Here is a 24,261-nt window from a genome sequence, read left to right on the forward strand (position 1 = left end):
TTTATTTTGAGGAAAGCTTCTTTATAAAATGAAAGTATTATCTGTCTCTTAATCGAGTGTCCTAGCTATTTATCTTGCTATACATAGATACAGTAATAGAGATTTAGTTAGAAATGTAGAAATACATAATTCTAAATTGTACTACCTATTCTAGAAATCAATTTGGATTTTGCAAGGAAAATAACCAAGCAATTCAAAGTCATTGACCCAGTGATCCTACTGATGAATATGGATTCCAAGGAAGTAAATGACATACTGAAATATCTCATACATAAAAGAACTTATTGGGGGAGGAGGGAAGAGAAAACATAGAGTTAGGGTTCAATGGATATAGAATTGTAATGTTCTCTTGCTCAGTTTTATTGGGGTCTCTATGAGCAACCTTCCTTTCAGTTCAGTAATCACCACAAGTACAACTAGGTGTTAAAGTCCAAATCCTTTATTATCTTTTTCAAAGTCTTGTCTCCTTTCCTGGGGCCTGGTTAACTTTCTTAGAGGCCTATCTCTTTCCGTGGTTCTGAGAGCTCCTGCCAGTCTCTTGTGTTCTCTGCTTTTGCCGGCTTCTTGAGATCCTCCTGAATGTGTCTTGGTTTCTGTGGAGGAGGCAGGAGGACCACCACCATGGTCTCTGTCTTTCAGTTCTGATTCTGGCTGAGTTTGTCTGAGTTTATATGCTCTCTTATCATAGGTGTAAATCTTGTAGAATTATATTAAGTACTAAGTACATGTACTGAACTACCATTGTCTTTACCAATTCCACTGACTTAACACCTTGTTTCAGGTTCAGAGTTCTGGTCCATAACATAGAATAACTAAAGAAATCATGATGCATAATTGTAAATGTGATATTATTGGGTTGTGAGTAATTATAGTCAGGAAGAATGCAGGGCAACTTGGCAAGAAATACATGAAGTGACAGAAAAATAAGCAGAATTAGGATAACAATTTATAAAATGATAGCCCTTAAGTCTCCTGGAACCTCTCTTCTTGGCAGATAACATGTCACATTCTCTCTAATCCTGCTATTTCTCTGCTTCCCTCTCCAAAAAGAAAGTCTCTATCTACAGGGGCCTTGGAAACAAATGCAGTCTCTATTCCTCCAGATCAATGCACTTGGTTCAAAGGAGCACCCAGGAGGCCCTCAGATCCTTATTAATTGGTTGTTTTTAAAGTGTTCATCTTTCTCCAAGATGATGACCAAGATCTCCCAGACATCTAGCACCTTGTCTCTCACCTACTTCACTTTGGGACTACCAACCCTCCTTATACTCAAACCCTTGAATTCCTGAAGAAAAAAGTAAATTAGTGAGTACTTAGTCAACTAATCAGTGTGATAAAGTAAAGACAGCTGTAATTTCTCTAACATCTATATCTAGTAAGGGATCGGGCACAGGTGTCTTAGTATAACAGGTTATAACTGCTTTGAATTAAATGGGCCCCAGAGCAATCCGAATTCAGCATGTTCTCCAGTAATGCCTCATTGCATGTATGTCCTAGATGATCATTACATTTTATTGTTAGAACATTTCCTGAGGAGACTTCAGGTGAGTGGATAGTTGTAGGTAGTCCTAAATATAAAGGCAGGAGGGGATAAGTATTCAAGAGTAGCAAGGTAGAGGATTAAGAGGAGGAAGGGGCAGTAGGAGAACAGGTTTACTGACTCATTGGCCCTTCTGAGAGGCTCCTCAGGAGGTTATATTCCTATATCTCTAAGTATATCATTCTTTCCCTAATGAATTTATTCCTATATCAAACCCAACTATGTGATATTCCCTTCCTCAAGTGAAATTTATCTGTGTTCCCTATTCCCCAAATCTTCCTTCATGTGTTTACACTCTGTGTATCCACCTTACAAGAAATTGAAAATGCAATCCTTTCTTTCTCTTTTTTAAATTACTGTATTATACGCCTTTTGCCCTCCCTGCTCTTTTCCCGTTCAAAACTTCCAGAAAGAATTGTTCTAACTGAAGTTTTCTTTTTTTCAGACCACTATAGACATTGAAAACCTTGAGGTTCAAGAGGGATACTTGTTTTTACTTCTACTACTAGAATGTTAGCACTATATCATCATACAACCCTTTTCAGTTGCTTAGACAAATGTCTATTTCCTTGTTGTCTTGACTTTGTATTAGGATTTCAAAGTATCATTACTGAATTAATGAGTTCATGATATTTGATGCCAAACAACAACACTTTCTATATACTAGCTAATTTTCTGTACGTCATATCAGAGGAATTTGTTTTTAAAAAAAATCTACCACGTATTGCTACAGAATAGAGATTAGTCATTTAAAAAATGTCATTCTGACTCCAAGTTTCCTATCTGGACTATAGCCTCATTTAAAAGAACAAGACATCATTTTATTGAACATTAGTTTTTTGAGAAAATAGGTCAGAATATGATTTCATCTAATCAAATATTGTGCTTAGTTTCTACCCTCCATCAAAAAGAAGAAAAAATCATACAATAACAAGTCAATATCCTGTCTTCGGAGTTGCAGGAAAAAAACCAGTATTTCAATGTGGCAAATATCCTGCCTGGACTTCAGGTTCATGGGGGAAGAAATTAAACACAATTCCATTACACAAGAACTCATGCTTAATCTTTAGCCTCCGTGCTAAAGAGGAGAAATAATATTGCATCCTATAGGAATCTCTTGTCTTTCATATATGGGGAGAGAAAATTCCATTCCAACAAGCTAGGTCTCCTGCCTCATTAAGAATATCATGCCGTTCAACACAAGAATCATCCCTTCCAGGAAAGAGAAAAAGGACATTTTATTAAGTTTCCAGCCTTGTCTTTTGCTCTGAGGAAAGGAAATAACATTATTCCTTCAGCTCTAATCATCTGTTTTCTCATCTGAATTCCCGAAGAGAAAATTCTGTACCCTGAGGACAAACTCCTATTCAAAATGGAAACCTATCTGATCTCCTTCTAGTGATTCTGAACCACTAGCTGTTATCATTTGAACTCCATACTCCCCATCCCTATATCGCCCCCATCCCTATATCGCCCCCGCCCCTCACCACACACTGCTTTGATATCTTATTTCCATTGCCTTCAAGCTAAAAGACCCTCTAAAAAACCCTATTATAATCCTACCTACGCCCCCCAATGTGCTCTCTGGAATGCCTTTTCCACGGGGAACAAACTTGTTTCATCTTCAAATCTTTTACTTTCCTGCTTATTCTATATTCTGGCCTTTGCTGAAATCCGCTCCATCCTCATGATGCAGCCTCCCTAGCTACTCTTTCTAGCACTAGCTGTAATATTTCTCTAATTGGCTGAGATGGGAGGAGGGACAGTTAGAATACTCCTTGCTCCCTATTGCTGCTACCATATTTTCCTTCAACCATAATTAATAGATAATCTTGCTCCCCTGAGGTTCTCTCAGCCTACTTCCCAATCAATGCTGGTAGCTGTGTCCATAAACTTCCAGAACACTGTCCTTTCTTTCATAAGTAAAATGCCAAGTTCATAGTCTTTGCTCTCCTTTTCTTTTCCTACATTTATATTGATACTGAACATCTTAACCTCTCAGATCTACAATTTCCTTTTTTCATTTCACAAGTCCTATTTTTCCACTTTACCCCAGTACACATAAGGATGGTTATACACTGATTCTGTAATCACCCACTTACACCACCACAAACTTTGAAATGCCCTCGTTTGATCACAATCGTCACTACTTCCCTCTCTTTACCTTGCAATGTCAAATCTTGTTCTTCTCCACCATAACCCTTGTGATTGAATATATATGATTCTATTTTGCACTTTGGAAGGTTAATCTCCACATTATTGCATTTTATAGTTTTTTATGGTTGGTATGAGATTTCTCTTTTCATTATTGTTTTGGGAATTTATTATTATTATATAGACATTTGTCAATTTTTATGGATTCATTTTGAAGCAGGCAATTTCTATGAAGTTCTTAATTGTATTAGTGAGCATCTCTTTTGATTCCCTGAAATTTTCCAAGTAAACAATTACATCATCAGCAAACAGGAATGGTTTTTTCTCTTCTTTACTTATCCTCCCTTTAATTCCTTTTTTTTTTTTGGGGGGATATGTCTATAGCTAGCTTTTCCAGAATTTTAATAAATAGTTGTTGGGAAAGGGAGCACCCTTTCTTTACTCTTATATTTATTGAAAAAGTTCCCCTTTTCATATATAACGTTGCCTTTGGTTTTAAATAAATCATGCTAATTGTATTTAAAAAGCTCCTGCTATGGTCAAATTTTGGAGTGTTTTTGGGATTAAAGACCATTACAATTTGGCAGAAAGCTTTTTCTGGAGCTACTCAGATCATGTGACTTTTGGGTTTTAATCTGGTTAGTTTTTTTTTTTTTTTCTGATTTTGAATTGTCCTTACATTCCTGGTATAAATCCCACATGGTCAAAATGGATGATTACTAGGATATATATAATTATAGTCTATTTGACAACTTACTTTATTTCTCTTTTTTATTAATTTTATAATTATAAAAATTTTGACAGTATATATGCATGAGTAATTTTTTTATAATATTATATTGTATTCATTTTTCCAAATTTTCCACTCCCTCCCCTAGATGACAGGCAATCCCATACATTTTACATGTGTTACAGTATAACCTAGATACAATATATGTGTGTAAATGCAATTTTCTTGTTGCACGTTAAGTATTGGATTCCGAAAGTATAAGTAACCTGGGTAGATAAACAGTAGTGCTAATATTTTACATTCACTTCCCAGTGTTCCTTCTCTGGGTGTAGTTGTTTCTGTCCATCATTGATCAGCTGGAAGTGAGTTGGATCTTCTTTATGTTGAAGATATCCACTTCCATCAGAATATATCCTCATACAGTATTGTTGTTGAAGTGTATAGTGATCTTCTGGTTCTGCTCATTTCACTCAGCATCAGTTGATGTAAGTCTCTCCAAGCCTCTCTGTATTCCTCCTGCTGGTCATTTCTTACAGAGCAATAATATTCCATAACATTCATGTACCACAATTTACCCAACCATTCTCCAATTGATGGACATCCATTCATCTTCCAGTTTCTGGCCACTACGAAAAGAGCTGCTACAAACATTTTGGCTCATACAGCTCCCTTTCCCCTCTTTAGTATTTCTTTGGGATATAAGCCCAATAGCAGCACTGCTGGGTCAAAGGGTATGCACAGTTTGATAACTTTTTGGGCATAATTCCAGATTGCTCTCCAGAATGGCCGGATTCTTTCACAACTCCACCAACAATGTATCAGTGTCCCAGTTTTCCCACATCCCCTCCAACATTCGTCATTATTTGTTCCTGTCATCTTAGCCAATCTGACAGGTGTGTAGTGGTATCTCAGAGTTGTCTTAATTTGCATTTCTCTGATCGGAAGTGATTTGGAACACTCTTTCAACTTACTTTATTTCTCAAGGGGAAAGAGGTTACTGATTCATTGTGGTTGAAAGAGAGCCTGCTAGTGGCAAAATAGCTCGGACATGGGAGTGAGGAATCTAAAATCACAATCTAGTGACTCTGAGAGCCTGGAAATACTGTGTTGACCTCTAGAGTAATAGGGAAGTTAGAAGGAGGAGGACTTGGGAGAAAAGAAAATGAGTTCTGTTTTGAATATATTGAGTTTAAGATGTCTACAGGACATCTAGTCTTTGATACCCGAAAAACAGTGGAAAAATGTGAGATTGAAGGTCAGCAAAATAATTTAAGTAGAAGAGGTAGATTTGAGAAAAGCATAAAGCATAAAGCTTGAGCATAAAGATGATAATTAAATGCATGGGAGCTGATAAGATCAAGTGAAGTACCTCCTGGTCGGTCTGTCTCTGTGTAATCCAGGTTGGAGGCGGAAGGCAGGTGAACCTGCCTAGTTGTGGCCACCAAAGGGTAGGCAGATAGAGTAGCCTTAGGGGACACTACAACAATTGTTTTGATGTAATTGGAAAATAGTTAATGAAATACAATTTTTTTAATTTGGTGCTTTCCTATATTATTTCCAATTTATCCTAAATTTATCTTGTTTTTACAATGTTGCTTCTTCCCTCAGCCCCTACTGATATTAAACCATTAGCTCCATAAGAGCAAAGATTGTCTTTTGCCTTTTTAAAAAGTTTCATAGAAATTGTCAATTCAGTTTTAACCCTTTACTGTTATGCCACAGTTCCCTTTTATTGTCCTGCCTCAGTTTCTCTAATTATCCTGCCTCAATTTCCCTAAATTGTTCTGCCTCAATTCCTTGAATGGTTCTGTCTCAATCCCCATGGTTGCAACCTCCCTTCCTGACCATTAAGACTGAGATAATTAAGGCTGTAGCTGGTCACTCTGACATTACAAAAGATAAAACTCCAGATGTCCTATCTCAGATACCTCAGACTTCCTGGCTCCTAATTCCTCCTAAGTTATGAAGAATTTATAATCCTACTCCCAACCTGTCAGAACTGGATTGATGATCCCTTCTTGGAGATTCCCACTTTCAGTGTTCTGACTCCACCCATGTCTTTGTCTATCCTTATAGCTTAAAAATCACAGATATAAAAAACGACTCTCACGTTCCTTGCTGATGTTTAAGCTGATGCTAAGGCTAATACTGTGGCTGAATTCTTTGAGATATCATCCCTGGGACTGAATGGATCCTTTGAATCCAAAAAATCTCTCCCTCTCAGAAATTCAAATAAAATACTAAAAACTCTCTAATCTCTATCTTGCCTCAGTTTCTGAGGTAATCATTATTACTATGTTACCTTGAACAAGTCAGGGAAATTCTCTAGACCTCAGTTTATATCTTCTCTAATTTTGGCAATTGAGGTTAAGTGACTTGCCTAAGGTCACCAACTAGGAAGTATTAAGTGTCTGAGGTCAAATTTGAATTCAGATCCTTCTGACTTCAGGATTGGTGCAAAAAGCATTATCTGTGTGTTAATTTAGTGTTCTAGTGTTTACCTTGCTATATAAACATAAATATGGGAATAGAGGTTTACTTATAAATATAGAAATATAGCATCCTAAATTCAACTACATATGCTGGAAATAAATTTGTATTTTGAGAGAAAAATTATCAACCAGTTAAAAGCTACTGATTGAAACAATGGTTCCACTAATGAATATAGATGCCAAGGAACTAAATGACAGAACAAAATCCCTCATACATGCCAGAATATTTATAGTAGAACTCATCATAACAAGGAAAAAAGGGGTAGGGAATTTGGGCTTACTGGTCGTAAAATAATCAAATAAATCATGATGAATAACTATAAAGGGGTATTCTAGGTTGTAAGTAATTATAGAGAAGAGGAATTCAGTGACTTAGAGAAGTTCAGGCAAGAGATGCATGAAATGATACAGAGAGAAATAAGCAGAATTAGGATAACAGTTTATAAAATGACAGCCCCAGGGTGTCCTGAAACCTCTTCTTGGCACATATCTTATCACATTCTCTCTAATTCTGCTATTTTTTTCTTCCCCAAGAGAAAGCTTCTATCTATAGGGGCCTTACCTATAAATTCTTACATCCTCCCTTCCTCCAGAATCAACGCCACTTATTTCAGGAGTACATAATCCCAGATCCTTCTTAATTGTTCACCAACTCTTTATTTCTCCCCAAGGGACCCCAGGCATCTAATATATTCAGTCCAAAAGTGCTTGTCCCTCATCTACCTTCACTTTCAAACATGAGCAAGTCCCCATATAGTCAAACCCTTGAATTGCTGAAAAAAAAAATAGTGAAAAATTTAAATCACTAATCAGCTGTAATCTCTCTTGAATTTATACCTAACAAGAGAATTGGGCACAGGTGTCTTAGTGTAATAGAAAGGCATAACATCTCTAAATTAAATGAGGTCCATAGAAAGCTGAGTTCAGTGTGTTCTCAAGAAATGCCCAGTTACGTTTGAATCCAAGCTGACCATTTTATCCGCAAAATATTTCCTGAGAAGATTTCTGGTAAGTGGATAGTCGCAAGTGGCTCCAAATGCAAAGGTGGTGGGGTATAAGTATTCAAGAGTAGCAATTATTAGGTGAAGGAGGAGGCAATAGAACAGCTTTGCTCCCTTGTTGGCCTATGGGCCCTTTACCTCCTCAGGAAGTTATAGTTTGATTCCATTCCCAGTTTGTCCACACAATCTATTAACCTCTACTGTGTGTGAGTATTGTGCTTTTATTAAATGATGGAAGAAGAAACTAGGTAAAGAGAGGCACTCTGAAGAAGAGGGAGGTATTGAGCCAATTGAATTCAATATGAATGATCACATTATTAACTCATTGTGACTTTGGGTAAACAGTTTTCCTCTTTGGACCTTAGTTTCTAATTATGAAATAACAGAGACAGTTCCAAGATTGTTTTCTGCTTCTGTAGTTCCTCAGAATTCTATGGAAAGGGATTAGAATGTTTAGTTATTATGACAGCATAGGCCAAGGAGAGTCAGAAGTGGTTATCCACGTGACTAGAAACAAGATATTTGTGGGCAGAGAGAAATAAATTTGAATTATTTATTGTTTTTTAGTCTTTTTCAATTATGTCCAACAATTAATTCACCTTTTTTGGGTTTGGGAGGGTTTCTTTCTTTCTCTTTCTTTCTCTTTCTTTCTCTTTCTTTCTCTTTCTTTCTTTCTTTTTCTCATTTTTTAAAATTAATTTTATAATTATAACTTTTTTTTGACAGTACATACGCATGGGTAATTTTTTACAACATTATCCCTTACACTCACTTCTATTCTGAATTTTCCCTCTTTCCCTCCACCCCCTCCCCTAGATGTCAGGCAGTCCCATACATGTTAAATGTGATATAGTATATCCTAGATACAATATATGTGTGATATCCACTTCCATCAGAATACATCCTCATACAGTATCCTTGTTGAAGTATATAATGATCTTCTGGTTTTGCTCATTTCACTTTGCATCAGTTCATGCAAGTCTCTCCAAGCCTCTCTGTATTCATCCTGTTGGTCATTTCTTATAGAACAATAATATTCCATAACATTCATATATATCATAATTTATCTAGCCATTCTCCAATTGATGGGCATCTGTTCATTTTCCAGTTTCTAGTCACTACAAAAAGAGCTGCCACAAACATTTTGGCACATACAGGTACCTTTCCCCTCCTCAGTATTTCTTTGGGATATAAGCCCAGTAGTAGCACTGCTGGATCAAAGGGTATGCACAGTTTGATAACTTTTGGGGCATAATTCCAGATTGCTCTCCAGAATGGTTGGATACTTTCACAACTCCACCAACAACGTATCAGTGTCCCAGTTTTCTCACATCCCCTCCAACATTCATCATTATTGTTTCCTGTCTTCATGGATGCCCATCAATTGGAGAATATCTTCAACAAAGAGAAGATCTAATTCAGTTCCAATTGATGGAGAGAATCAGCTACACCCAGAGAAGGAACACTGGGAAATGAGTGTAAACTGTTTGCATTTTTGTTTTTCTTCCCAGGGTATTTTTGCTTTCTGAATCCAATTCTTCCTCTGCAACAAGAAATTCAGTTCTACACACATATATTGTATCTAAGATATACTACAACACAGTGGTCTTCAAACTTTTTAATTAGGGGGCCAGTTCACTGTCCCTCAGACTATTGGAGGGCCAGACACTCTGTCTCCACTCCCTCAGCCCAGTGCCAGAAGTGTGCATTGCTAACGTGAGTTTAGGTCGAATGTCACTTCTGGTCTGATTTTGCCATAACCCAGTAGGCCACATAAACGTCCTCAGCAGGCTGCATCTGGCTAATGGGTGGTAGTTTGAGGACCCCTGCTATAACACTTTTAACATATATGGGACTGCCTGCCATATAAGGGATCTAAGGTGGAGGGAAGGAGGGAAAATTCAGAATAGAAGTGAGGGCAAGGGATAATGTTGTAAAAAATTACCCATGCATATGTACTGTCAAAAAATTATAATTATAAAATTAATGAAAAATGTAAAAACAAAATTTTTTCCTGTCATCTTAGCCAATCTGACAGGTGTGTAATGGTATCTCAGAGTTGTCTTAATTTCTCTGATCAATAGTGATTTGGAACACTCTTTCATATGAGTGGAAATAGTTTCCATTTCATCATCTGAAAATTGTTTGTTCATATCCTTTGACCATTTATCATTTGGAGAATGGCTTGATTTCTTATAAATTAAGAGTCAGTTCTCTATATATTTTGGAAATGAGGCCTTTATCAGAACCTTTAACTGTAAAAACATTTTCCCAGTTTGTTACTTCCCTTCTAGTTTTGTTTGTACAAAAGCTTTTTAATTTGATGTAATCAAAATCTTCTATTTTGTGGTCAATAATGTTCTCTAGTTCTCCTTTGGTCACAAATTCCTTCCTCCTCCACAAGTCTGAGAGGTAAACTATCCTATGTTCCTCTAATTTATTCATGATCTCATTCTTTATGCCTAAATCATGGACCCATTTTGATCTTATCTTAGTATGTGGTGTTAAGTGTGGGTCCATGCCTAATTTCTGCCATACTAATTTCCAGTTTTCCCAGAAGTTTTTGTCAAATAATGAATTCTTATCCCAAAAGTTGGGATCTTTGAGTTTGTCAAACACTAGATTGCTATTTTTATTCACTATCTTGTCCTGTGAACCTAACCTATTCCACTGATCAACTAGTCTATTTCTTAGCCAATATCAAATGGTTTTGGTGACTGCTGCTTTATAATATAGTTTTAGATCAGGTACAGCCAGGCCACCTTCATTTGATTTTTTTTTTCATTAATTCCTTTGAAATTCTCGACTTTTTGTTCTTCCATATGAATTTTGTTGTTAATTTTCTAGGTCACTAAAATAGTTTCTTGGGAGTCTGATTGGTATAGCACTAAATAAATAGATTAGTTTGGGGAGTATTGTCATCTTTATTATATTCGCTCGGCCTATCCAAAAGCACTTAATGTCTTTCCAATTATTTAAATCTGACTTTATTTTTGTGGCAAGTGTTTTGTAATTTTGCTCATATAATTCCTGACTTTCCTTTGGTAGATAGATTCCCAAATATTTTATACTATCCACAGTTATTTTGAATAGAATTTCTCTTTGTATGTCTTGCTGTTGGATTTTATTGGTGATGCATAAAAATGCTGAGGATTTATGTGGATTTATTTTGTATCCTGCAACTTTGCTAAAGTTGTGGATTATTTCTAATAGCTTTTTATTAGGATCTCTTAGAAAACTTCCTAGTTCAAGTGCTCTATAACTATGCAACCTAGCTGGCCTGGGATTTGATGGGAGAGTGAACATTCTTACTTCATTCTTGTATAAAAAGGTTCTGGTATATCCCCATTCCATATGATGTTGCTTTTGCTTTGAGATAGATACTACTTATGATATTAACAAAAGGTCTCTCTATACTTATACTTTGTAGTAATTTTGGCATAGCAGACTGTTGTAATTTGGGGAAAAAATGAAACAATTCAGAATATTTTTGTGATTTTTGAATGTTTTAGTTTTTATTCTAGTTGATGGTTTTCCCAATGTTGAATCATCCTTGCTTCCCTGGTATAAATCCCCCTTACAACTAATTAATAATTTATTGGTATATACCTGTAGTCTGTTTGACAACTTGACCTTGTTTCTCAAGGAAAAGAGGTTACTGATTCGTTGTGGTTGAAGGAGAACCTGGAAGTGACAAAGAAAAGCTTGCACAGGGGAGGATTCTGGAAAGATAACAGGGTAGGTCAGAAAATTTCAAACTTTCCAAATTTCCCCCACAACTAGAAAAATTTTGCGCCTCAGGGCAAACAGCCTAGTGGGGGAAAAAGAAAAGAGGAGACTTGGGACAGAACAAGGATTTTCCTGGAATAACTGGAGAAAATCCCAAGAAAGACCCCCAGGTTGGGAATTAACCAGTGTGAATTATTAATATATATAGGCTAATTCCGCAGAAATAGCAATTAGAGAAATCTGGAGCTAACTGGGTTTGATTGGAATGTCAACTGAACTGCAGGAACTTTCATCTCCCGATCAGCATGGGTAACCAAATCTCAGTCCAGGAAGACTGAAGAAACCTCAGTTGATCAGGAATACCAGGTCCAACTGTCTTGCAGAGACACAGACATGGGTAAGAAGGATACCCAGTGAGTGCAGGAGCAGTAGGACAGGGATCCTTCTGGCTATAGGCACTGCAGGAGGGGGAAGCTTTTGGTTTTGGGGTCCAGGTCAGAGGGAAGAACTGAAGTCAAACTAGAGGAACCATCCTCCCCACCCTCAGTTTTAGAGATGCTTACACTAATACTTTTTTTAATGAACAATATAATCAACCATATCAATAACAAAAACCAACAGAAATCATATGATAATCTCAAAAGATGCAGAAAAAGCTTTTCTCAAAATACAGCACCCATCCCTATTAAAAACACTAGAGAGCATAGGGATAAAGGGAGTTTTTCTTAAAATAATAAGCAGCATCTCTCTAAAACTTACAACAAGCATAATTTGTAATGAAAAGAAGCTGGACACATTCTCAATTAGATCAGGGTGAAACAAGAATGTTCATTATCATCATCTATTATTCAACATTGTATTAGAAATGTTAGCTTTAGCAATAAGAAAAGAAAAGGAAATTAAAGGAATTAGAATAGGCAATGAGGAAATAAAACTATCACTCTTTCTAGATGATATCACTCTTGGTAGATGATATGATGATATACTTAGAGAATCCTAGAAAACTATCCAAAAATCTACTGGAAACGATTCATAGCTTTAAGAAAATTGCAGGATATAAAATAAATCCACACAAATCATCAGCATTTCCATATATTACTGACAAAGCTCATCAGAAAGAGATAGAAAAATTCCATTTAAAATTACCATAGACAAAATTAAAAATTGGGTGATCTACCTGCCAAGACAAACCCAAGAACTATATGAACACAATTACAAAACATTTCTTACACAAATAAACTGGAAAAATGTCAATTTTTCATGACTAGGTTGAGCTAATATGATTAAAAATGACAATTTTGACTAAATTGGCCTACATTATTTTTTAGAACTTGAAAAATAATAACAAAATGCATCTTGATGAACAAAAGATCAAGAATATCAAGAGAATTAATGAAAAAATAAAACAAAGGATGGTGGCTTAGGGGTAGCAAACCTAAATTTATATTATAAAGCAGCAGTCATGACCAAAAAAGAACTAGAGATAGAGAGCATTATGAAAGGCAAAATGAATGATTTTGATTGCATTAAATTAAAAAGTCTTTGCACAAACAAAATCAACAGAAAGAAAATTACAAGGGAAGTACAAAGCTGGGGAAATTATGCAAGAAAACAAGAATATAAAAAAAGCCAACTATAAAAGGAGCTAGAATATTAAAGAACAATATAATTCTTTAAAAAATTAGAATTGGGTGTAGGGAAGCCAGTGAAGCTATGAGAGACCAAGATATAACTTACAAAATGTAAAGAATGGGGAAAAAATAGAACAAAAATATTTTATAAGAAAAACAACAAATCTGGAGAACAAGTCAAGAAGAGAAAATATAAAAAGAATTGAACTATCTGAAAGCTCTGAGCAACAACCAAAAAAAGGACTTTGACACAACAATGCAAGAAATAATAAAAGTAATTGGAATGATAAAACAGGACGAAAAAGTAAAAGTGGAAAAAATCTTTGTAGAAAATATATAAGAATATTATTACCCAATTTTGAACCTCCAGAACAAAGAAAATTTTGCAACAAAACAAACAAAAAAGTTTTTCTATTAAGACCCTGCATATCTTAGAATCAGCCGGAATCAGGATAAGCAAAAGTCTTTTTTCTTGGTCTTTTGGGATCACAGTCAGGAATTAGATAGAAGAATCTCCACACCTTCTTCCTCTCTCCATCTCCAAAGAATGATCCTCCTCCTACTTCTCCACCGGCTGATCTCTCCTCCCTTCTCTCACCACACCCACAGATTGAGCCAGCATAGAGTTGAGTAGGGTCATCCTCCAAACATGTTAATAGAGAATTGTCCAATTGGTAATTAGCCCTAAGTGCTAGGTTACCTTGCATCTAGGTTAAGTACATCTGCTCAGTTCTAGCCCTTTACATTTTTCAAATATGGTGGAGCTACAATTAGAATTATAAAAGACTTAGCAGTAGCCACAATAAAAGACTTCAAGTTCTGGAATAATATATATTGCTGATCAAAAATACTAGGTCTGTAGCCAAAAATATCGTATCCAGCAAAATTATAATATTGTATGAAGAAAATGGACATTCAGCAAATTTGTAGATTTTTAGTTTGTTGTCTCAACCAAACCTGAACATAATAAAAAAAATGAACATATCAGAGCCAATATCGAAGATTAATTTTAAGGAATTCAACATGGACAAATCATTTATGCATTATGCATGGAAATGGATACCACATATTTAAGATTGACATTGGTAATTGGATAGTTCAAAAGAAAGACTGGGGCAGAGCTGAGTATGATCTGATTCTAAAAAGCAATATGGTCTAGGAAAAGGTTAAAAAAAATTAGTAATTAGGTTATATAAATGAGGTTCAGAGGAAGAACTGATACGATACAGAGGTATTAGAAGGCAGAGGAGGGCTCATAGTCCTGAAAACCTATACACATCAAGAATGGGTTAAATAGGGAATACTACAAATACATAGCATAAAGGTTTTAGCATCCTCCAAAATTTATAAAGAAATAAGAGAGGAAAGAATAGACATATATAGAAGGACATGTAGATTTCTATCAGGGGAACAAGGTGGGTAGTTTAATGGGCAAGGAATAAAGGATTAGATGGGGAATAGAAAGGTAAGCAGAGTAATGGTACTGGTACAAAATGTGTAGATTAATGGGAAAGGAATAAAGAGGGGGGGAAAGCATGACATAGGAAAAGGTAGGATAAAAAGGGCATTTAGAAAAATTTGCATATGAGATATGATAAAAGGATCTAAGATAGTTTCTAGGTTGTTCCTCTAGGGACTGGGAAGGTGGTGATGAACTCTATATTGATAGGAAATGTAGGGGGGGATACTTTAGGGGAAAAGAAAAATGAGTTCTATTTTGAACATATTAAGTTTAAGATGTCTATTGGACATCCAGATTGAGATACCTGAAAGTCAGTTAGAGATGTGGGATTAGAGGTTAGCAAAGAGATTGAGGATAGAATAGGTAGATTTGAGAATGATCAGCATGAAAATGGCAATTAAGTCACCAAGTGAAATAGAATAGAGGGAACCCCAAAGAAATAGTATAGAAAGAGAAACAGATACACCCAGGATAGAACCCGAGTAAGAGAACCAGTCTGAAAAAGGAACCAGGAAAGGAAAAAATAAAATAAAATAAAATAAAAAAATCAGGAGAGAAAAGAGTATCAAGGAGGGAACATTGTTCAGCAGTGTCAAAGGCTGTACAGAAAAGTCAGGGAGAAGGAGAATTGAGAAAAGGCCAGTTGGCAACTAATATATCATTAGTTACTTTTGAGAGAGGATTTTCAATGGAATAATAAGGGTCAAAGCCAGATTTTAGGAAATTAAGAGCAAAATGAGAGGAGAAAAAGTAGAAGCTCCTGTTGTGGAAGGTATTTTGAAGAATTTTAGCCACAAAGATCAGAAAAAGTAGAGGACAATAGTTAGAAGAAATTAAAAAAAAAAAAAAAAAAGATTTGTGGAGGGTTTTTCATACTAAGCCAGATAGGACAAATTTGGAGGCAGTACACAATGAGTCTATAATGAGACAAATATTGAAAACAAGTGAAAGAGTAGGGCTGACAGAAGAGGTTACCTTTGAAGGAGATGGGAAGCAATGGGATCACTTGAACAAATGAAAAGATTAACATTGGTGATATCAAAGATCACATTAAAAAAAAGGATGAAGGAAGAGAAAGTAGCAGAAAGCATCTGACTGATCTATCAGGAAAAGTTGAAAAGAGAAAATTTGTGGTGAATGGCCTCAATTTATTTCTGTGAAATGAAGCAAGATTCTCAGCTGAAATAGTAGGGGAGGGCCATTCACAGGAGGTTTGAAGAGGAATTAAAGTTTGGGAAGAGTAGGTGGGATGGGTAAGATAATAAGTTAATAATAGGGGCTTAGCAAAATTGCCTAGCAGCAGTGAGGACCCACTTTAGGTTATCTAACATAAATTTGTACTGAATTCTGAATAGTTGCAAATTTTTCTCCACCTTTATTAATTCAACAGCAAATATGTAGGCAAGAAAATGATGCATGATGGAAGTGATTCAAGGCTGAAACTTATCTCGTATTGAGAGAGAAATTTTAGATAGAATAAGGCATGTTTTCTCTGAGAAAGATAATGTTTTATTAATGTACTAATACTAATAAAGCCCACTCAGATTGAAATGGAGTTACTTGACTATGCCTTAAAGTCAAATCACTCTAGCTGTGACTGGGGAAAAAAATAAGTCCCCCCAAAACTTTCTGTTGATCATTGGTTGGATCTTGACCATTCAGAGTAAATGTAAATAACAATTCCCTTTTTGGCAAAGAACTGTGAAGATCTTCCCCTGCCAGATTAATTTTTTTTTTTTGAGAAGATAAAAGAGGCCATTTATTGCCTTATTTCTTACCTAGCTTGAATCATTGAATGGGTGTTGCCACAAACTGAGACTAGGGACAGATCTTAGCTTACAAAGGCCGAGGTCTCCTCCTCTAATCTCCAATGCATCCTGAGATATATCATGCGACTCAATCCAGATATCTCGGCAAGAATAAGTGAGACTGGCGACCAGCCCTGCCTATCCTCCCTTAAGTCCAATTTACTTGCAAGTCAAGACATCACCTTCCTGATATTATGATCCTCTTCAAGAACTAAAGACAAAAAATCCACAACAATTTCCCTCTGGTAACAGAGAGCTTTCAGTATGTTGGGATAATGTTACAATCTGCTTGCCTTCTTTTTCATAACGAACCAATCGTGGTCTATAGTTTTTGTTTGTTCAGCTTTGACATCTGTTACTTCACTCTTCTCTCTGTCCTTTTAGATCATGCTCTTATTAGAATCTCTTAGATCATGACCATAATCTTCTCCTGACCCGACATTTGACTCAGAACTATCACCTGTCCTTCAAAGATCAAATAAAACTTGAACTACTCTAGGACACCTTGAATACTTCCTTGTCATTCCCTTAACTCTCTACTTGGTAAGAATTTTCCTCCATAGAGCTCAAAAAGCAATTTTGTTTTTACACTTGATATACTTCCATCTCTTAACAATTGAGAGATATCCTCTCCATTTGTCATACCAGGAGTTCCTTGAGGGGAAGGAGTTATATTTTTGGTATCAAGCATGGACAACCAGTAGTCCTTCAAATAAAAAGATTAATGATGTTGGATATTGAGAATGGTGTAGCCATAAGTGCATCCTGTTCAAGACAGGTCCAGTAGAGTGCTCCTACAAGAAGAAAAGTAATGGCTGACTTGAAGAAAATAGTCTAGAAGATAGAGAGATGGAGGAGTCTGGAAGCATAATCAATAGGGAGAAATAATTGGAACATGTCAATTCCAGATTAGCCTCAATAGGAATATTGAAGGGGAAAAGGCAGAGCCCAGCATGAGCTCAGGGCTTTCTTAATAATCCTCTCTAAAAAATAGCTTCTCAACTAAATACTAATAACCATGCTAGAAAAACAGAAGAGATGAATAGGGATATAGGCTCAAGCTTTTAAGTCCCTTGGATTCATTCTGAGCTTTATGATCTTTTTCTTTGGCAGATATTGGCAGTTCTGAGTTTCCCTGACACCAGCTATGTACACCCTGACTTTCCTGAGTGCTCAACAACTAGTCAAGGATGAGGAGGCCATATGTAAAATGTTGGAATCTGTGCCATCTGTTGTGTATGATATCCTATTCAAAGTAGCTTACAGATACAATAAGATAAAGCTGCTGTCTAAGCTGATGATGACGTGGCCTTATCCGCAATTTAAACTCCAGAAGCTGTTACAGACATGTTGGTGCTCTTCCAGAAAGTCTTCTAAGAAATGTCAAAAATGTTGGGAGATTCTCATTTATGATGAGTTAAGACAAAAAAGAATTAATAACATCATCTTTGGAGTGATAAAGTATGTAAAGAAAGCAATGATGGATGATTCACAGCAGCTCCCAAAAAGGTTTGTCCTTAGGGAACCTGGGAAGTTGTACCATACTCTGGAAAACATTCTGTTGTTTTCATTTCAGCTAATATTTGCTAAGCATCTACCATAGGCAAGGATGCTAGGGTAGATATTTAAAGTGTTAATGGATATAGCACAAAGTCAGATTATTTCATACAAAGCAATCTCAGGATGAGGAAAACTCAAACAGCTACAGGGGAATGGGAAAAGACTACTAGCAATAAATAGTGATTAGAACTTTGATCACTTAAATTCATTACAGTAAAATTAGCTGAATTGCAAGAGCATTAGATCCCAAAAGAGTATTAGCATTCTTCTCTCAAAACTGGAAAATTTTAACACAAAGATAAAAAAAGAAAAATATAGAATTGAACAATTTTCTAGAGATAGAACTAAAAACATATTATATAATCTCATTGGTAGGAAATTGAATCTTTTCTTTCAACTTTGTAAAATGCTAGCAATGTTGAATTTTAAAAGTGAAGAGGGAATGTATTTTCAATATGGGGAACCAGGTCTAAAAAGTTCAGTAGGGAAGATTCAGAAATCTGTTAGGTTGATGAGGATAGTGCATAGTGTATATCCATGAGATGAGTATCAAAAAGGTCCAGAAAGAGATTTGAGAGTTAGACTTTAGAGAATTCAAATCTCAAGCTGAGGATTTTATATTTCAATCTGAGGGAAATGGGGAGGCCCTAAAGATTGACTATGAAAGTGATATCAGACTTAGGGTTTAAAAATGTATATTTGAAGGCAATATGGAAGCTAGATTAGAATGGGAAAAATTGAAAGCAGGAAGACAAATTTAGAAGTTATTTAAATAGTCTTACTAGCTCCAATTAGCCTAGGGACTGTGTGAAAGGAGATGGGGATTTAAAAACCAAAAAGAATTGAGAAAACTATGAAACTGGCTATGGAGCATATTGGAAAAGAGAAAGGGTAAAGGCAACACTGGGATTGTAGCTTGAAAACTAAAGATAACCACTAGCCAATTGATAATAAGTATTTAAGCTTATTATTATAAGCTTAAACATAGCAAATAATGGTTTTGGCTTCAGAGCTAGGAAGACCTGTGTTCAAAGACCACACCTCACAACATTAATTTGGCAAGCCATTGAAGTGTTGCACTGGTAGAGGGAATCTCCCAATATATATTGAATATATATATATATATATATATATATATATATATATATATATATATATATATATATATATATATATATATATATTGAATCCCCCAATCTTATATTGAAGTCCCTATATTAATCACTTTAGAAGTTTGATTGCTTTCCCTATCAGAGACTGCATTAGGCACTGGGGATAGATAGTAATACCAAAGAGAAATAATCTCTGCCATCAGACACCTACCATTTTGTAAAAGAAACATGCATATTGAAGAATATTCAAGATAATTTTTTTCTTTGAGGTAGAGATGATGCTAGAATGGGAGGGGAGAACAAGTGGTATTAGCAAAGTCCTCATGAAAGAGACTATATATTTTCCAGATTGGGGAATTGATAAATAGAAGTATTACAAGAAATAAAAACCATTCTGATACAGAAGTGAAAGTTCAGTTCATTTTTTCCAAATTTTCAGAATACTCATTTTCTATTATTTCCTGATGACTGTTAATGAAATTTATAATATTAGTCATTTCTTGACTCAATTTATTTTATTGTACTTCAGTTCATCTAAGTCAGTGAATGATTCTCTTTATTAATAATATTTTTATAGCACATTAAAATTTATGTAGTACAATTTATTTAGTCATTCTCTAAATGATAGATATCCATCTGATACCTTACCACAAAGAATGCTACTATATATTATACATATGTTGGATATATGAGGACTTTCATTTTAATGGCCTCCTTAGGGTATATATTATATATGTACAATAATATCTCAAAACCAAAAAAATCAGATTTTAGTTAATGTTTGACAATTATCTTTCCAAGAAAGTTGCACATGTAATGTGCTTTTAAGTTGTTTGTATTTTCTTCATCATTATCTAAATAAAAGATAACCAACAAAATCACAAATGAAATGTTGATTTGAACCAAATACCAGTTTCTGAGGTATAAATGTTCACACAGAAAATTCAACAATTGATTCTTCTGAGTCAGTTTGAGCTGAATCCAGCATATCCAACATTTAGGATTTACCAAGTAAAGGAAAAGAGGGACGGATGAGAGATGATGAGTAAGTGAACATTCAGAATTCATGATCATGAAAGTAGAAGCCAAAGGTGAGAATGAGTGATAGTTGTTGATTTCTTCTAGGTGGAGCTGAGGGGAAATGACAGAGTAAATAATGGGGTCTAAATAGATTGAGAACATCAACCTGTCCTCTAATATGAAGGCATGAACTGGAGTGAGAAGGATAATGCCTACTGGTCAATAAATGTATTCAGGATCTAGTCTGGGTGATCGGTTTGTATAACATGAATCTCAAAGTAGCAGTGGTTTCTGAGTGATAAGAATAGGAGTATATCAGTGGAGGGCAAGGAATCATTGGGTTTCCCCCACCCCAAGACCACTGAATCAGGAGGAAAAAAAGAAAAGGAGGTAGTATAATCTCATGAAGCTATACCTCAATGAGTCCCAGAAAATTGAAGGAGCTAGAGGAAGAATTGTAAAAGGAAATGAATCGTGTTATTTATGGGAAAGGTATCCACGAATGAAAAGATCTGTTTTCATTCCCTCAATCAGTTATGACATTCCTGACTACAACCCAGTTGGTGCTTCTGCTTGGTAACAGATTAATAGAAGTATGTGCAAGGAGCAGTATATTTTGAACTAGGTATCCCTCCAGCCATGATAATAAACACACCTTCCTAGGCCTTATGGCCAAGGCTATGAATTTTTCCTTTTTCTTTTTTTTTTCCCCCCCTTGATGCAGGATATTGCAGCAGGTGGATATGACAGGAGTAGTTAGCAGAAATATTCTTTGGAATGAAAAATTCTTGATGCTATGTATTGTCTTAATAAGCCATCCCCAAATCTACAACTCATCACAGCGGCAGACAGATGACCCACAAAGCCAAAGAGGAGACCAGAGGGCAGAAGGATCTCCAGTCTCAACAAAAGAAATACATGTGGATCTCCTGATAGATCTCCAAATGCCCGCTTCCTTTTGGGAATTTCTAAAGAAATTTCTCAAGAAATATACCAACGGCCCTCTCCACCTGAAGTGCCGAAATTTCTACACTTCCTACACTTTTCTTCATTATCATGTAAAATGTTTTGCTCCTTTAGACACTTTGGCAATCCGCAGAATGGACCTAACATATAGCAAAATAACCTTGATGGAACTCAAAAGGCTTATGTCACAGATGACAACTTTACAAAGCTTGCAGAGCCTGCTTTTACCTTCTTTTAGCATAGATGAAAGACTGAGTGCAGCCACTGCACGAAAGACTGATATTAAAATTCTTGCTGCAGAACTGGGCAAATTCAAACACCTCAGAGAGATTTCTATACATTGTCTTCATCTTTCAGACCTTGTGGAGTATCTGCTTAGGTAAGTAGGGTTGGGAGACAACCCCTATAGCTCCACTGAGAGAACAGTGGTGTATTTCTCTTCCCATATCCTCCTCAACTATCATCATTTATCTTTTTTTTTTTTTTTTCATATTGCCAATTAACACATGATCTGCTTTTATTCTACTTCTCCTCTTTCTTTCCCTTGCTCAGACTTCTAATGTTGATTTTTATTGTTTTTCTTTCCCATTTACCTTCTCATGATAAGCCAGTTTCCATATTGGAGTGAATATGTTTATGAGTACTTTATATTACAGCCCCTGTTTATTCAAATAGATTAATTTTTTCACACTAAACTCTGTTTCTATATATGTTCTAACCTCCTATGACTAATACAGATGGAAGTAAGATTCAAGTGACATCAGATTCCCCCACCCCATTTTCCATGTTTGTAGAGATTTTTTCTCTGGAACCCAGAATATTTGCTCCCAAAAGCATATATAGCAAGTCAGTCTGCCTTAAAACTTTAAGGTCCCTGGAGTATATTTCTCTGGCCTCTTCTAGGTTAATCTGATCATTAAACTTCCTTCTTGGCACCTTACACACATCAATGTGGGTTTTATGGATGTATACATCAGAGCCCTGGGACATCTACACAAGTCCTTTCCATTTGTTTCTACATGACATGCCAATCCTGGTTGAGCTGGGAATTTAGTTCAGCTTCTGATATTTCTGGTGTTACAAGTTCCATGTCCCCAGATTATACTCTTAAATTTTTCTAGTTTTAGGTACTATTTTTTTTCATTTATTCATAACAACTTTCCCCAATTCCTTTCCTATAGTCATTTTCCTACATGTAGGACTTCTTTGGTTACCATTAAAGATTTATTTTGGTGGTCATTGAATAAGCTATTTATCTTAACTTTAAAAAAATGAAAAACCAGAATAAGTTAGTTTCCTCATTATTCTCTTTCATTTTTTTTATTCTGGACCCTTAAGTTTGTCAACACCTAAATCTCTTATCTAGAGGGTTAAATGTGTCCAGAATAGGTAGAAGACTAGAAGATGAAGGCATTCCATTAGCAGGTATAGAGGTAGAAATAGAAATAGTTCTTTGAGTTTTAGCATATACAATACATATCTTTATTTTTTTTTCTTTTATTTTCAGAGATCTACCTTACTCCCTAGAGAGCCTTCAACTTTCTTATTGCTCTCTGACAAAGAAAGATCTAACTTACATGGCCCAGAGTCACCATAGCACCCATCTCATAAAGCTGGATCTTTCCGGCAACATGCTAGGAAAACAACTAGATTCTTTCCTGAAACTTCTAAAATCAGCCTCAAATTCACTGAAGTGGCTAAATGTAACAAACTGTGAGCTCAATGACACTGATTTTTATGAAATCTCATCCTATCTATATTCCTGTACCTACCTCTCCTATCTTGGTCTGTATAACAATCCAATATCTGAGAGGAGTTTGATTGCTTTCTTGAAGCCATTCCCATACAAACTGCCCAACATGAAGATAATGTCAATTCCAATCTGCGCGGATTGTTTTACAAAATCGATCCAGCATCTAACTTATTTAAGGACACCAAAGCAAAACATTGAGAGTAACACATTTTTCTCTACTCTGAATGAAATTAAGTCAATGCAAATCACAAAAGAAGAGTTGGACATTGAGTTCACTAATAGTTCTATCTCTATTGTGAGTGACTATTTTGATCTGCAGTAATGGGTTGACTATCATAAATGAGGAAAATCTCATTAAACCAAATGTTTAATTAGTATTTTTATCTCAAGTTGGAGACAATGTATATGCACTCGTCATTTGCTCTCTGTGTAAAGTGATATCTTTCAATTTTTTATATTATTTTAAATAAATGTCTTTTAAGATATTAATTATTTGTATATATATTACAGAATTTGTTGACCCTCTTTATTATATATGTTTCTAGTTTTTGATTAATAAAATTAAAACTGCCATAGATATTTTTATAAAGATAGTTTAAGTGTAACAATATAAAATCAGACTTAAAAATCAATTAATGAAAACTGTAAAGAAGAAAATTCCAGACTGGATCTCAAGGAAAATATTTTATCAAATAAAACTTTCCAAAAGTCATATTATCAGTTTTAAGAAATAGTACTACTTAAAAAAAAAAAAGAAAAAAAAGAAAAAGAAAAGAAATAGTAGTACTTTGTTGTGGTCTCAAAAAAGAAACTGAATCGACACCTATCAAAAATATTGGAAAGGGGATTCTGATTCAGCTGAGTGGGATAAGATGATCTGTGTCTCTTGAAACTTTTCAATTCTGTGAATTTTTTCCTAAAAATCTAAGAAGAAAATTGTTTGATCAGCACTTGATCTTTGACTGAGCCCAGATTTACCTGTACGAGGTCAAAAGAGTGACACATACACCAAATTAGACCAACCACAAAAAAAGAGGGAACAAAAAATTTTCAGAGAAACTGCAGGCCAAAGAAACAAATAAAATAAATGTTATAATACAAAAAAAAAAAAAAAAAAAAAAAAAGCAAAGTAAGAGCCTAAGACATAGAGAAGACTATCATAACACAATAGCTATAAGAAGGAACCCACATGTCACATGAGGTAGTTGAGAATTGTAATAACAGATTTCAGGAAACATTTAGAATATGTAAGATTAGAAGCTGGACAATGAAGGTAAAAAAATTTAGAAGACAAACGTGAGAA

The 24,261-nt window shown here is 35.3% G+C and overlaps 1 protein-coding gene across 4 annotated transcripts; it reads left to right on the forward strand.

Annotated features, from left to right (window-relative positions):
- Positions 1–1,450: 1,450 nt before the first annotated feature.
- LOC141540168 (leucine-rich repeat-containing protein 14-like) lies at positions 1,451–23,447 on the forward strand. 4 transcript variants are annotated; one of them, XM_074263880.1, is made up of 5 exons: positions 1,459–1,544; positions 16,932–17,090; positions 17,661–18,056; positions 20,964–21,584; positions 22,713–23,447. In XM_074263880.1, the coding sequence occupies exons 3-5, from the start codon at positions 17,695–17,697 to the stop codon at positions 23,278–23,280; spliced, it is 1,551 nt and encodes a 516-aa protein (XP_074119981.1). In that variant the 5' UTR covers positions 1,459–1,544; positions 16,932–17,090; positions 17,661–17,694; the 3' UTR covers positions 23,281–23,447. The 4 variants fall into 4 exon arrangements, with proteins under 4 accessions (XP_074119971.1, XP_074119981.1, XP_074119991.1 ...); XM_074263890.1 differs by lacking the exons at positions 1,459–1,544; positions 16,932–17,090 and adding exons at positions 7,824–7,924; positions 11,564–11,655; XM_074263870.1 differs by lacking the exon at positions 16,932–17,090 and having other exon boundaries at positions 1,451–1,544.
- The last annotated feature ends 814 nt before the right edge of the window (positions 23,448–24,261 follow it).

Source organism: Sminthopsis crassicaudata, chromosome 1 (assembly GCF_048593235.1).
Source record: "Sminthopsis crassicaudata isolate SCR6 chromosome 1, ASM4859323v1, whole genome shotgun sequence".
In the NCBI taxonomy this organism is placed as follows: Eukaryota; Metazoa; Chordata; class Mammalia; order Dasyuromorphia; family Dasyuridae; genus Sminthopsis; species Sminthopsis crassicaudata.